Source organism: Gorilla gorilla, chromosome 9 (assembly GCF_029281585.2).
Source record: "Gorilla gorilla gorilla isolate KB3781 chromosome 9, NHGRI_mGorGor1-v2.1_pri, whole genome shotgun sequence".
NCBI lineage: Eukaryota > Metazoa > Chordata > Mammalia > Primates > Hominidae > Gorilla > Gorilla gorilla.
Genome location: NC_073233.2, coordinates 79767925 through 79782695, shown reverse-complemented (window position 1 = coordinate 79782695; position 14771 = coordinate 79767925). Strand labels below are relative to the sequence as shown.

The 14771-nt window shown below is 49.1% G+C and overlaps 1 protein-coding gene and 1 pseudogene across 20 annotated transcripts in view; one reads left to right on the top strand and one right to left on the bottom strand.

Moving 5' to 3' along the window:
• The window catches only part of XNDC1N (XRCC1 N-terminal domain containing 1, N-terminal like), a 104124-nt gene that overhangs the window by 28580 nt on the left and 60773 nt on the right, over positions 1 to 14771 (top strand). For 2 of the 20 annotated variants that reach the window (XM_055356688.2, XM_063693321.1), the window contains one exon: positions 3781 to 5998. The exons of the other annotated variants lie outside the window; for them this stretch is intronic. In XM_055356688.2, the coding sequence (XP_055212663.1) occupies positions 3781 to 3870 (90 nt within the window). In that variant the 3' untranslated portion in view covers positions 3871 to 5998. Of the gene's footprint in view, positions 1 to 3780; positions 5999 to 14771 lie in introns of those variants that run through there. 20 annotated transcript variants of the gene reach the window in all.
• Positions 8223 to 10986, bottom strand: LOC115936302 (putative gustatory receptor clone PTE01; annotated as a pseudogene).

Below are 14771 nucleotides of genomic sequence, written 5' to 3'. Positions count from 1 at the left end.
TCTGCGGAGTAAAGAATAACAAGGCAGCATTGCTGCAAACATGTCTCGCCTCCCACCATAGGGCGGTTTTTCCCCCATCTCAGAATTGAACAAATGTACAATCGGGTTTTATACCGAGACATTCAGTTCCCAGGGGCAGGCAGGAGATAGGGGCCTTCCTTTCTCTCAACTGTAAGAGGCTTTCCCCTTTGACTAATCTACCTCAGCACCGACCTTTTACGGGTGTCGGGCTCGGGGACGGTCAGGTCTTTCTCATCCCACGAGGCAACTTTTCAGACTATCACATGGGGAGAAACCTTGGACAATACGCCGCTTTCAAGGGCAGGGCCCCCTGCGGCTTTCCACAGTGTATCGTGCCCCTGGTTTATTGAGACTAGAGAATGGCGATGACTTTTACCAAGTATACTGCTTGGAAACATCTTGTTAACAAGGCACGTCCTGCACAGCCCTAGATCCCTTAAACCTTGATTTCATACAACACATGTTTTTGTGAGCTTCAGGTTGGGTCAAAGTGGCTGGGGCAAAGCTACACATTAACAACATCTCAGCAAAGCAATTGTTGAAAGTACAGGTCTTTCTCCAGATGGAGTCTCTTATGTCTTTCCTTTCTACATAGACACAGTAACAGTCTGATCTCTCCTTCTTTTGCCTACACTCACTGAACTGCACTTCCCCTCTGCTGGGCCATGACCACAGAGAACAGGTCCACTGTCCTCCCTGTGTGTTGCACCATGGAGGCTCAGACTCCATCCTCAAGGCTGGCAAGAAGACAGGGTGAGACGTGAGCCTCCTGATACAGGTGACGGGAGTGGCGCCCACAGGACTGGAATCTCACATTGCAGGGCTGGAGGCACAGACTGACTATTTACTATTCTGTGGCCTGGGTGGCTCAAGGCACAGAGCTCCTTATTTGCCAAAGTCACCCAAGTTCCCCAACCTCTAAGGATTTCCTCATAATAATGCAAGAAGAAGAAGAGAAAAGTGAGTGTCCATAGAAGACTTGGGGCTCTTCCTCTAATCAGGAGAAAGCTGGTGTGTATTCTTCGCTTCTTTCTTTTCTTTTTAAACATCCAACTGCTTTAATTTTCATCTTTTATTATGGGAAAATATACCACGTATAAATATTAAAAATTATAAATATATATTAGTTCATATAGATTGGCCAGTATAAACATTTACAGTTTCCACTCTTCTTCAGTTTACAGTTTCATGACATTAAGTACGTTCACATTGTTTAGCAACCATCACCGTCATTGTCTCCGGAACTGTTTTATCTTTCAAAATGGAAATTGCACCCATTCACCAAGCTCTCCACTCCTCTCTCTCGCCCGCCTCTGGGGGCCACCTTTCTAGTTTGCAACTCTATGAGTTTAACTACTCTAGACACTTGATAGATAAGTGGAATCATACTGTGTTTAATTTTTTTGTTTTGGAAACAGAGTCTTTCTCTGTCACCCCGGCTGGAGTGCAGTGGCGTGATGTCGCCTCACTGCAACCTCCATATCGTGGGTTCAAGCGATTCTTGTGTCTCAGTCTCCCGAGTAGCTGGCGTGCGCCACCATGTCCAGCTAATTTTTGTATTTTTAATAAAGACGGGCTTTCACCATATTGGCCAGGCTGGTCTCGAACTCCTGACCTGAAGTGATCCTCCTGGCTCAGCCTCCCAAAGTGCTGGGGTTACAGGGGAGAGCCACTGAGCCTGGGCGTGTTTATCCTTTTTTGGATTTATTCATTTCACTGACGATAATGTTTTCAAGGTTCATCCATGTTGCGGCCTGCGTCAGAAGTGCCTCTCTGTTTTTTTTTGTTTTTTTGTTTGTTCGTTTGACTTTGTTTTGTTTTGTGTTTCCATGGAGTCTCACTCTGTCGCACAGGCTGGAGTGCAGTGGCACAATCTGGGCTCACTGCAACCTCCACCTTCTGGGTTCCAGCTATTCTTGTGCCTCAGCCTCCCAAGTAGTTGGGAGTATAGGTACACGCCACCACCCTCGTCTAATTTTTTTCATTTTCAGTAGAGACAGGGTTTCACCAAGATGGCCAGGCTGGTCTTGAATTCCTGACCTCAGGTGATCTGCCCACCTCGGTCTTCCAAGACGCTGCGATTACAGGCGTGAGCCACCGCACCAGCCAGAAGTGCCTGCCTTTTGAAGGCTGAATAGTCTTCCATTGTATGAAGGAACTGCAGTGTGCTTTTTCATTCATCTGTCCATGAACCCTTGGGTTGCTTCCACATTTTGGCTGTTGTGAATAATGCTGCTATGAATATGGGTGTACACAAATCTGTCTTCCACTCCCGGCTTCTAATTCTTTTTGGTAGGTACCCACAAATGCAACTGCGGGAACATCCGATCATTCTGTTTCTAATTTTTCCAGTACACGCCATACTGTTTTCCCCGTTCCTTCACAGTTTTACATTCCGTCCGATCAGATTCGAGCATTCCTACTTCTGTCTAGTCTCACCAATGCCTGTTTGTTTATCACACCCATCCTAATGTGTGGTATCACATTCTTGGTTTGATTTGCGCTTCCCTATGATGAGTGATTTTGAACATCATTTTAGATGCTTACTGGCCATTGCTATATCTTCTTTAGGGACACGTCTACTCGAGTCTTCTGACCATTGTTGATGGGATGCTTTGGGTTTCTTGTTGTTTAGTTCTAGCTGTTCTTTCTATATGATGGCTATCAGCCTCTTTTCAGATATATGCTTTGCAAATATTTTTCCTAATCCATGGGTTATCTTTTCACTCAGTTCGCAGTGTCTTTTGCTGCACAAAAGTGTCTGTCATTTATATGTAATCCAAGGAATCTAATTTTCTTTTGTTGCCTATGCTTTTGGTGTCATATCCCAGAGAACATTGCCCAATCTGATGTCATGAAAGTGTGGCCAATGTTTTCTTTTAGGCGTATGATACTTTTAGCACTTGGGGTGAGGTCTCTGATCCAGTTTTTGTTAATTTTTGCACCTGGTGTGACATAGGGTCCACCTTCATTCTTCTGCATGTGGAAATCAAGTTTCTCCAACACCATTTCTTGAAAAGGCTGCTTTTCCACCAATGAGCTTTCTTAGCACTCATGTGCAAAATCATTTGAACACATAGGTGAGAAGTTATTTCTGGGCTCCAAAACAAACAAACAACTACGGACAACAGATAAGGATACAGCATGGGCCGGGCGCGGTCGCTCACGCCTGTAATCCCAGCCCTTTGGGATGCCGAGTTGGGCGGGTCACCTGAGATCAGGAGTTGAAGACCAGCCTGACCGACAGGGAGAAACCCCCATCTCTATTAGAAATACAACATTAGCTGGGCGTGCTGGCGCATGCCTGTAATCCCAGCTACTCGGGAGGTGGAGGCAGGAGAATCGCTTGAACCCAGGAGGCAGAGGTTGCGGTGAGCCAAGATTGCATCATGACACCCCAGCCTGGGCAACAAGAGCGAAACTCCATCTCAAAACAAAAAACAAAAAACCAGCATGATTTCAAGAGCAGAAACAGAAGAGCTTAAAAACCAGCATAATGAGAAAGTTAGGAAGCTTCTTACCAAAGCGTCTGGAAATATGCAAGCAATTCTTGTGAACTAAAATTTTCATACTGTACTATCAAACACTAGGACTCACTTGTTCCATCTTTCTGTAGTTTGGGACCCAATTATCCACTTGTCTTCATTCCCTATCCCACACCTTTTCTTCCTAGCGTCTGCTAACCACATTTATACTTTCCACCTTCCTGAGATTCCTTTTGTGTGTAGGTGTGTGATGGAGTCTCTTTCTGTTGCCCAGGTTGGAGTACGCAGGCACAATCCGGGCTCACTGCAAGATCCGCCTCCCGAGTTCAAGCGCTTCTTGGGCTTCAGCCCTCTGAGTAGCTGAGACTACAGGCACGCGTCACCACGCCCGGCTCATTGTTTGTGTTTTCCATAGAGACGGGGTTTCACCGTGTTGGCCAGGCGGGTCTCGAACTCCTGGACTCAAGTGATCTGTGCGACTCGGCCTCTTAGAGTGCTGGGATTACAGGCCTGACCCACCACACCTGGCCAAGGTGTCCTTTTTTCTTCCTACATAGAAGTGAGGACATGAAATATTTGCCATTCTGTGCCTGGCTTCTTTCATTTAATGTACAGACCTGCAATCTCATCCATTTTGTCTGCAGTGGAGAGGAGTTTCTTCCTTTTTAGGTTGAATAATACTTCATTGGGTGTGTATACCACAGTTTCTTCATTGAAACAAATTTCTGAAGAGCAAATATTTTTAAAATGTCTCAGAATGTGAAACTTCAGGGATACTGTGCCCATTTTATTCTTTTCTGTTTCCCATCTTATGTATATGCAAGTGTATAACAAAGCAGCAATCAATGTGTGTGTAAATCTATAACTTCAACAAATGTAAAATGTAAATGCTAAGTGGTGGCTGGGCGCGGTCGCTCATGCCTGTAATCCCAGCACTTTGGGAGGCGGAAACGGGCGGATCACCTGAGGTCGGGAGTTCAAGACCAGCCTGACCAAAATGGAGAAATACTGTCTCTATTAACAATACAAAAAAAAAAAAAATTGGCCAGGTATGGTAGCGCCTGCCTGTAATCCCAGCTACTTGGAAGGCTGAGACAGGAGAATTGCTTGAATATGGGAGGCAGAGGTTGCAGTGAGCCGAGACCGTGCCATTGAACTCCAGCCTGGGCAACAAGAGTGAAACTCTGACTCAAAAAAAAAGGGAAAGAAATAGAAAATGCGAAATGGTAAGAAAAAACAACATAATAAATATTTGTATGGTGTTGCTGGACAATGCATTTGAAGATAATATTTGAAGAAATCATATTACAATTAATTTCTGCTCTTACTCTTTGGAGCTTGATGCCTCTAAAAACTTCGTTATTGGAACAACCTCTGGTGCTTTAAAAGAAAAAAAAAAAATCCACACACTCACACAGGTGCAAGGAAATCAGAATCTCCAGTATTGAGACCCAGGCCTCATCATTTGTAACCTCCCCAGGTGATTTGACTCAAAGCCAGGATTGAGGAACGGCGACATGGATCTCTCTACATAACCTGCCTAAATAGATTCTATAGAAGCAGTTTATAAGGAAATTCCACATGAACTGTGGAAGAGGATATGAATTTGATGTACAGTATGTCCTCACTTAACATCTTTGAAAGTGTCTTGGAAACTTCACCTTGAATCAAAATTGTGTATAGTGAAACCACTTATTTTTCATCAACAGTATCACTACACAACTTTGAACAACCAATGGTGTTGGAGGACCTCCTGTACATTGTTTCCATAAAGTCAGTTTTCAGGGAATTCCAAAACGAAGTGAGGACTTCGTGTATATAAAAAGATGGTTGTGATTCCACCTGGATGACAGGGTTATTGCTCAGTAACTAAAAGAGGCCACCAAGGTATAGAGGATTCAGTCATGAGGTTTCTGCTAAACAAAGGATCCCAGAATCCTCACCCATTCCAGTGAAAGGCATAACGAAGAAAGCAATATTCACAAAGGAAATGCGGAAAGGAATAAAAGCCATCAAGCCACAAAAAGAATGTGACTAAGGGGCAGGATTTGCAGATGTAGAGATTTAATGTGGTTGCCCTTTCTCTCCCACACAAGAAAAAGGATGGAACAGATCATGAGGTTCGACTGTTCTGCTGAGCAGCCTCCACAGGGCACTTTGTATGTCCCTGTTTCTCAGGCTGTAGATGAAAAGGTTCAGCATGGGGGTGAGCACAGCGTACATCACTGACGCCACCACACCATTCCTGGGGGCTGGTGACACAGCTGAAGTCAGGTACATGACAATGCCTGTTCCATAAAATCAGCAAACACCCCTCTCCCTCTCCCTCTCCCTCTCCCCACGGTCTCCCTCTCCCTCTCTTTCCACGGTCTCCCTCTGATGCCGAGCCGAAGCTGGACGATACTGCTGCCATCTCAGCTCACTGCAACCTCCCTGCCTGATTCTCCTGCCTCAGCCTGCCCAGTGCCTGCGATTGCAGGCGTGCGCCGCCACGCCTGACTGGTTTTCATATTTTTTTGGTGGAGACGGGGTTTCGCTGTGTCGGCCGGGCTGGTCTCCAGCTCCTAACCGCGAGTGATCTGCCAGCCTCGGCCTCCCGAGGTGCTGGGATTGCAGACGGAGTCTCGTTAACTCGGTGCTCAATGGCGCCCATGCTGGAGTGCAGTGGCGTGATCTCGGCTCACTACAACCACCTCCCAGCCGTCTGCCTTGGCCTCCCAAAGAGCCGAGATTGCAGCCTCTGCCCGGCCGCCCCCACTTCTGGGAAGCGAGGAGCGTCTCCGCCTGGCCGCCCATTGTCTGGGATGTGAGGAGCCCCTCTGCCTGGCTGCCCAGTCTGGAAAGAGGAGCGTCTCTGCCCGGCTGCCATCCCATCTAGGAAGTGAGGAACGTCTCTGCCCGGCCGCCCATCGTCTGAGATGTGGGGAGCACCTCTGCCCTGCCGCCCCGTCCGGGATGTGAGGAGCGTCTCTGCCCGGCCGCCCCGTCTGAGAAGTGAGGAGACCCTCTGCCTGGCAACCGCCCCGTCTGATAATTGAGCAGCCCCTCCGCCCGGCAGCCGCCCTGTCTGAGAAGTGAGGAGCCCCTCCGCCCAGCAGCCACCCCGTCTGGGAAGTGAGGAGCATCTCCGCCCGGCAGCCACCTCGTCCGGGAGGGAGGTGGGGGGGTCAGCCCCCCACCCGGCCAGCCACCCTGTCCGGGAGGGAGGTGGGGGGATCAGCCCCCCGCCTGGCCAGCCACCCTGTCCGGGAGGTGAGGGGCGCCTCTACCCGGCCACCCCTACTGGGAAGTGAGGAGTCCCTCTGCCCGGCCAGCTGCTCCGTCCGGGAGGGAGGTGGGGGGGTCAGCCCCCCGCCCGGCCAGCCGCCCCGTCCGGGAGGGAGGTGGGGGGGTCAGCCCCCTGCCCGGCCAGCCGCCCCGTCCGGGAGGGAGGTGGGGGGGTTACCCCCCGCCTGGCCAGCCACCCCCGTTCGGGAGGTGAGGGGCACCTCTGCCTGGCCGGCCCTACTGGGAAGTGAGGAGCCACTCTGCCCGGCCAGCCGCCCCGTCCGGGAGGGAGGTGGGGGGGTCAGCCCCCCACCCGGCCAGCCGCCCCGTCCGGGAGGGAGGTGGGGGGGTCAGCCCCCCACCCGGCCAGCCGCCCCGTCTGGGAGGGAGGTGGGGGTGTCAGCCCCCCGCCCGGCCAGCTGCCCCATCTGGGAGGGGGGTGGGGGGGTTAGCCCCCCGCCTGGCCAGCCGCCCCGTCCTGGAGGTGAGGGGCGCCTCTGCCCGGCCGCCCCTACTGGGAAGTGAGGAGCCCCTCTGCCCGGCCAGCCGCCCCGTCTGGGAGGGAGGTGGGGGGGTCAGCCCCCTGCCCGGCCAGCCGCCCCATCTGGGAGGTGAGGGGCGCCTCTGCCCGGCCGCCCCTACTGGGAAGTGAGGAGCCCCTCTGCCCGGCCAGCCGCCCCGTCCGGGAGGGAGGTGGGGGGTCAGCCCCCCGCCCGGCCAGCCGCCCTGTCCGGGAGGGAGGTGGGGGGGTCAGCCCCCCGCCCGGCCAGCCAACCCGTCCAGGAGGGAGGTGGGGGGGGTCAGCCCCCCGCCCGGCCAGCCACCCCGTCCGGGAGATGAGGGGCGCCTCTGCCCGGCCGCCCCTACTGGGAGGTGAGGGGCGCCTCTGCCCGGCCACCACCCCGTCTGGGAGGTGTACCCAACAGCTCATTGAGAACGGGCCATGAAGACAATGGCAGTTTTGTGGAATAGAAAGGGGAGAAAGGTGGGGAAAAGATTGGTAAATCGGATGGTTGCCGTGTCTGTGTAGAAAGAGGTAGACATGGGAGACTTCATTTTGTTCTGTACTAAGAAAAATTCTTCTGCCTTGGGATCCTGTTGATCTATGACCTTACCCCCAACCCTGTGCTCTCTGAAACATGTGCTGTATCCACTCAGGGTTGAATGGATTAAGGGCGGTGCAAGATGTGCTTTGTTAACCAGATGCTTGAAGGCAGCATGGTCGTTAAGAGTCATCACCACTCCCTAATCTCAAGTACCCAGGGACACAAACACTGCGGAAGGCCGCAAGGTCCTCTGCCTAGGAAAACCAGAGACCTTTGTTCACTTGTTTATCTGCTGACGTTACCTCCACTATTGTCCTGTGACCCTGCCAAATCCCCCTCTGCAAGAAACACCTAAGAATGATCAATAAAAAAATAAAAAAATAAATAAATAAATAAATAAAAATCAGCAAACAACTGGTAGGTGAGAGCCACAGGTGGAGAAGGCTTTATACTTCCCATCTGACGATGAAATCCTTAGAATGGAGGGGACGATTTTATAGTAAGACACAAGAATCCCTGAAATGGGAAGAAAACCAAACATAGTATGATGGAAATGTATGAATATGCTATTGATGACGCTGTCAGAACAAGCAAGTTGGAGAAGATGAGAGGGGTCACAGACAGAATTAGAGATTTCCACATTCTTGATAATGGTGAATTGTAACACAATCCAACTGTGCAGCTGGGAAGCCAACAGGCTAAGGAAAAAGGACACCAAAACGAAGAAGACACAGAGGTGAGGATTCACGATGACTGGGTAGTGCAGAGGGCGACAGATGGCTACAAAGCAGTCATAGGCCATCACAGTCAGTAGCATGCCTTCTATACATGCAAAAAGGAGCAAGAAGGAAATCTGTGTCAGGCAGACCACGTGAGAGATGACTCTGCTATGCGACTGCATGTCCACAATCATCTTGGGAACCGTGGCCGAGGTGAAACCGATGTCAGCGCAGCACAGGTTGGAGAGGAAGAAGTATGTGGGGGTGTGGAGGGGGGAGTCAGAGCTGACAGCCAGGATGCTGAGCAGGTTCCTCAGCACCATGACCAGATACATGGACAGGGACAGGGACAGCAAAGCGAGGAGCAGCTGCAGTTCTGGATCCTCTGAGAGTCCCAGGAGGAGGAATTCTCAGACACCTGTGAGATTCCGTGGCTCTGTGTGTCTTGGACACCTTGAGAAGGAAAGAGGATTGGAAAAATAAAAGATAAAAATCAGCTCTTAATGCTGGATGCAAGCAATTCACAAGGAACATCTTCACACTTGCGGACCATACACCACCAGCAATGTTTCTCAGTTGTGACAATTCCAAAAATCTCAGAATTATTACGTGATTTACTTTTTGCTATACAAGGCTTTCTGTTCATACTACTTTAGAGAAAATCCACTGAAGAATATTAGAAGACCGAAACGTCATATATAACAAATCCGTGATCTCAGTAAAATATGGCCTACTCTTTTCAGGAAAAATACAATGGAATGACAATGTCCTTCTCTCTTGAAGAAAAATATCTCAGTCTAATTGAAAGAAATTAAGAAGCCATGAAATACACTCTACTTTATTCTGACACGGTGCTACAACTTCCATTGGTGTAGAATATGTAAAAGGACGACACAAGAGCTAGGACCGCATTATCTGAAAATGAAATCGAACCTTATAGTTCTCAATCGGAAGAGTTTTCCCCATGCCTGTTACTTTTCATATTTATCATCATCCTTCGGTTTTCTGACATCATTTCTTCATAAAAGTACATGCACACTCAAAAATGGGAGCTGTGTTTCCAAATGAATTGAATATATAACTCTTGTCCCAGTACCATGGCTCACACCTGTAATCCCAGCACTTTGGGCGGCCGAGGCTGATGGATCACCTGAGGTCAGGAGTTCCAGACCAGCCTGGCCAACGTGGTGAAACCCCGTCTCCAATGAAAATTTAAAAAAAAAATTAGCCGGGCGTGGTGGCTGGTAACCATAGCTACTCAGGAGGCTGAAGCAGGAGAATCCGTTAGAACCTGGAAGGCAGAGATTGGACACCCTGTGACAGGATTTTGGATATCCTAGGGAGATACTGCTCCTGAATGTAGAGTGGGCGTACACCCTGTGATATTATTTGTAATATCCTAGAAAGATATTGCTCCTAATATCACGGTGGCTGTACACCCTGTGATCTTAATTGTAATATCCTACAGAGATATTACTCCTAATAATACAGTGGGTGTACACCCTGTGATATTATTCATAATATATTACAGAGATACGACTCCTGATATCACAGTGAGTGTACACCATGTTGGTACAACCTGTGATCTTATTTGTAACAACTTAGAAAAATATTACAGCTAATATCAAAGTGGGTGTACACCCTGCGATGTTATTTGTTATCTACTAGGTAGATATTACTCCTAATATCACAGTGAGTGTACACCATGTGTGTACAGACTGTGAAATTATTCGTAATACCCTAGGAAGATATTACTCCTCATATCACAGTGGGTGTACACCGTGAGTAATATTTTTTTCTAATATCCAGTGGGGGAGAGGATGATATTGCTTCCAATATCACAGAAGGTGTATACCCCCCTGTGATATTGTTCCTAATATCCAGGGAAGGAGAGGATGACATTATTCGCAATATCACTGGGGGTGTACCACCTCCCGCTGGGATATTGTTCTTAATATCCGGAGGTGGAGAGAATGATGTTACTCCCAATATCACAGGGGGTGTACACAACCCCTGTTTGTAAACACCCCCTGTGATATTGTTCCAAATGGCCTGTGAAAGAGTAACCATGACTCCCGTCATCGTGGGGGGTGTTCAGCCCTGATGATATTGTTTTCGAACATCCAAGGATGGAGAGTATGCTATTACTCCCAATATCGCAGGGGTGGTACACCCTTTTGTGTTTTTGTGCCCAATGTCCAGGAAAATAGAGGATGATTTTACTCCCAATATCGAAGTAATTGTACAGCACCCCTGTGATATTCTTCCTAATATCCAGAAAGGAAAAGAATGATATTACTCTCAACAGTGTAGGAAACGTATACCTGCGCCGTGGTATCTTTCTCAGTATCCAGGTCGGGAGAGGATCATATTACATCCAATGTCGCAGGGTGTGTACACCCCCTTTGTGATCTCGTTGCTAACATCCAGGTTTGGGGAGGACGACATTACTCCCAAAATCGCAGGCGGAGTACACATCCCCGTGACCTTGTTAGTCATTTCCTGGGTGGAGAGGATGATCTTACTCCCAATATCGCAGGGCGTGTACACACCCCTGTGAAAATCTTCCTATATTCAGAGGGAGAGAGGATGATATTACTCCCAGTACCGCAGGGGGTTTCCACAGCCCTGTGATACTCTTCCTAATATCCACAGGGAGAGAGGATGATATGACTCCCAATATCGCAGGGGGTGTACACCACCCTGTGATATTGTTCCTAACATCCAGAGCGAAAGAGTATGATATCACTCTCCATATCGCAGAGGGTGTACACCCTCCTGTAATATTGTTCTGAATACCCTGGGAGGGAGAGGATAAGGTTACGTTGAATATCGCAGGGAATGTACACCTTCCCCCTCTGATACCCTTCCTAATGTCCAGGGGAAGAGAGGAAAATTTCACTCCCATATCACAGAGGCAGTACACCCCTCCTGTGATGTTGTTCCCAATATGCAAGGGGGGAGAGGATGATACTACTCTCAATACCGCAGGGCTGTTCACATCCCCAGTGACATTTTTTCCTAATATCTAGGGGAGAGACAATTATATGACAGCAAAGGTCGCAGGGTCTGTACATCCCTTCCTGATGTTGTTCCTAATATCCAGGGGGGAAGAGGATGATATCAAATATGAAAGGGGGTGTACATCCCCCACCCCTATGATATTGTTCTTAATAATCGTGAAGGGAGACGATGATATTCCTCCAAATATCGCAGGGGTTGTTCACAACCCCCTGTGATATTGTTTCTGATATCCAGGGGGAGAGAAAATCATATTACTGCCAATATTGCAGGTGGTGTATACCCCACCTGAAATATGGCACCGAATATCCAAAGAGGGAGAGGATGGTATTCATACCAATATCAAAGTGTGTGTACACGCCCCTTGTGATATGGTTTTTAGTATCCAGTGGGCGGGAGGATGATATCCCAATATCCCAGAAGGTGTACACTATCCCTGTGATATTGTCCCTAACTTCCAGAAGGGAGAGGATGATATCACTCCCAATATCTCAGAAGTTGTACATCACCCGTGATATTGTTCGTCATATCCAGGGAGGCGCAGGATGACATTCCATTGAATTTCGCGACAGGCGTACACGCACAGTGTGATATTGTTCCTAATATCCAAGAAGGGAGAGGATGATATTACTCCCAATAAAGCAGTGGGTGTACATCACCCCTGTGTTATTGTCTCTAATATCCGGGGCCGGGGGAGGAGGGGAGAGGATAACATTCCCTCAAATTTAGCAGGTGGTTTGACGCCCCTTGTGGTGTTGTTTTAAATATCCAGAGAGGAAGACAATAGTACTATTTTTGATAGTCCGATTCATCCATTCCACCTTTCCGGAACTCTGAGACCGTGAGGCGGCATGCAGTTTCCGTGTGATCCCCAATACCTTTGCCGTCTTCTGTACCAAGGCAACCAAAAACGCAGGGCCGTTGTCTGAGCCGATCCCTAAAGGCCGTCGAAATCTAGGAATAAGATCACGAAGAAGCACAGGGGTTACTTCACGAGATTTCTCTGTTCGTGTTTGATAGGCCTCCACCCACCCAGAGTAGGTATGCCCAAGAACTAGTACATACTTTTTACCTCCACATTTTGACATCTCTGTGAAGTCTACTTGGAGACCTTCAAAGGGGGCTGCTCCATAAGCTCATATGCCGGGCGAAACAGCTAGACCTTGCCTCGCATCATGCTGTCGGCAGGTAACACACCGCTGCCTCACCGTTTTGGCAAGGGCAGACAAAGGTGAGATGTAGAAATACCGGCCTAACAACTTTTCCAGTGACTCCTGACCTCGATGGGTGGTTTCTTGCACAGCCAGTACAACTGCAGCTCCTAGCAGCTGTGGCACAGTTTTACTCTCCCATCTGGTAACCGAATCCATCCTTCCTCCATCACTTGTCCTTCCCTCTACCTGGAGAAAGTCCTTTTCTTCTTTAGAAGAAGAAGGTCCAAGATCAGGTGCTTGAGGGAGCACTGATACCCAGAAGGGGACAGATGCTGCTTTTCCAGCCTCTGAGTCAGCGCGCGAATTCCCCAAACCCAGCAAGATGGAAGCTCGCTGGTGTCCTCTGCAATGCCTAACTGCCGCCTTGTGGGGTTTCCATACTGCTTCTAATCATTGCAAGATTTCTTGTTGATATTTTCTGTCTTTTCCCCCAGAGTTCAATAGGCCCTTTTCTTTCTATCACGCTCCATGCACTTGAAGGGTTAAAAAGACATACGGAGAATCAGTGTAAATGCTTACATTCTCACCCTCACTGAGTTCTAAGGCCCGAATGAAAGCAATGAGTTCAGCTTTCTGGGCTGAAGTGGCCTGGGGCAATGATCTGGCTTCAACAACAGTGTCCCGTGTTATCACTGCATACCCTGCACCTCTCTCTCCTTGGGAGTTGAAGAAGCTACTCCCATCCACGTATAGTTCCCAGTCTCCTGATGCTCAAGGCTGGTCCCGGAGGTCAGGTCTGCTAGAGTCAATTGAGTCCAACATTTCTACACAACCAGGCTCGACAGGGCTCTCTGATACCAGGAGCAAGGTGGCGGGGTGTAGGGTGTTACAAACTTCAATGGTTATATGGGGATTTTCACAGAGCAAAGTCTGGTACTTGGTGAGTGTGGCATTCGTTAGCCAATTATGTCCTTTAGTATTCATTAAAGTCACCACAGCATGGGAGGCCTTTATGTTCAGGTTTTGCCCAAGAGTCAGCTTCTTTGCTTCTTGTACCAGCAGGGCAGTTGCTGCCAATGCCCTCCAACAGGGGGGCCATCCTTTAGAAACCTCGTCTAGTTGTTGAGAGAGGTAGGCCCCCGGCCTCGGCCTGGGCCCCACAGTTTGGGTTCAAAGTCCAGCTGCCATCTTTTCTCTCTCTGATGCATATAATGGAAAAGGCTTTGTCACATCTAGCCCCAGGGCTGGGGATGCCAGAAGGTTTTCCTTTAACTCATGAAAGCCTTGCTGTTGTTGGGATCCGCATTCCAAAGTTTCCCGGTCCCCGCCTCCTTGGTGACCTCATAGAAAGGCTTGGCTAATACTGCAAAGTTTGGGATCCACAGTCTACAAAACCCCACAGCTCCTAAGAATTCTCTCACCTGCCTGGAGCTCTTAGGCTCCGCTAGATGGCAAATGACCTGCTTTCTTTCTGATCCCAGGCTGCATTCTGACCCCTGTCGGATAGTCAATCCCAAGTAACGTACCTGCTGTCGGCAGATCTGAGCTTTCTTCTTGGACACCTTCTACCCACAGTCCTCCAGGTGCTGGTGTAGGGCATCTGTTCCCTTGGCACACCCGAGTGCCGTGGAGTGTCCCAGCAGAAGGTCCTCAACCTACTGGAGCAAAACGCAGCCTAGGTCTCTCCTGGGAAACTTCTGGAGGTCTCGAGCCCACACCTCCCCGAAGATGGTTTGGGAGTTCTTGACCCCTTGGGGAAGCCCGGTCCAAGTGTACTGAGTAGTGACACCTGACTCCGGATCTTCCCACTGAAAGGCAAACAGCTTCTGCCTCTCAGGGGCTAATCTGATAGGAAAGAAAGCGTCTTTCAGGTCCAAGCAGGTGAACCAGCTGTCCTCAGCTGGCGGAAACCCCAACAATGTGGACGGGTTAGGTACTGTTGGATGTAAAGTCAGTGTAGCTTGATGAAGCAAGCGCAAATCCTGTACCAGCCGGTAGTCCTTGGTCCATGGCTTGGGAACAGGCAGGAGGGGAGTGTTCCATGGAGACTGACAAGGA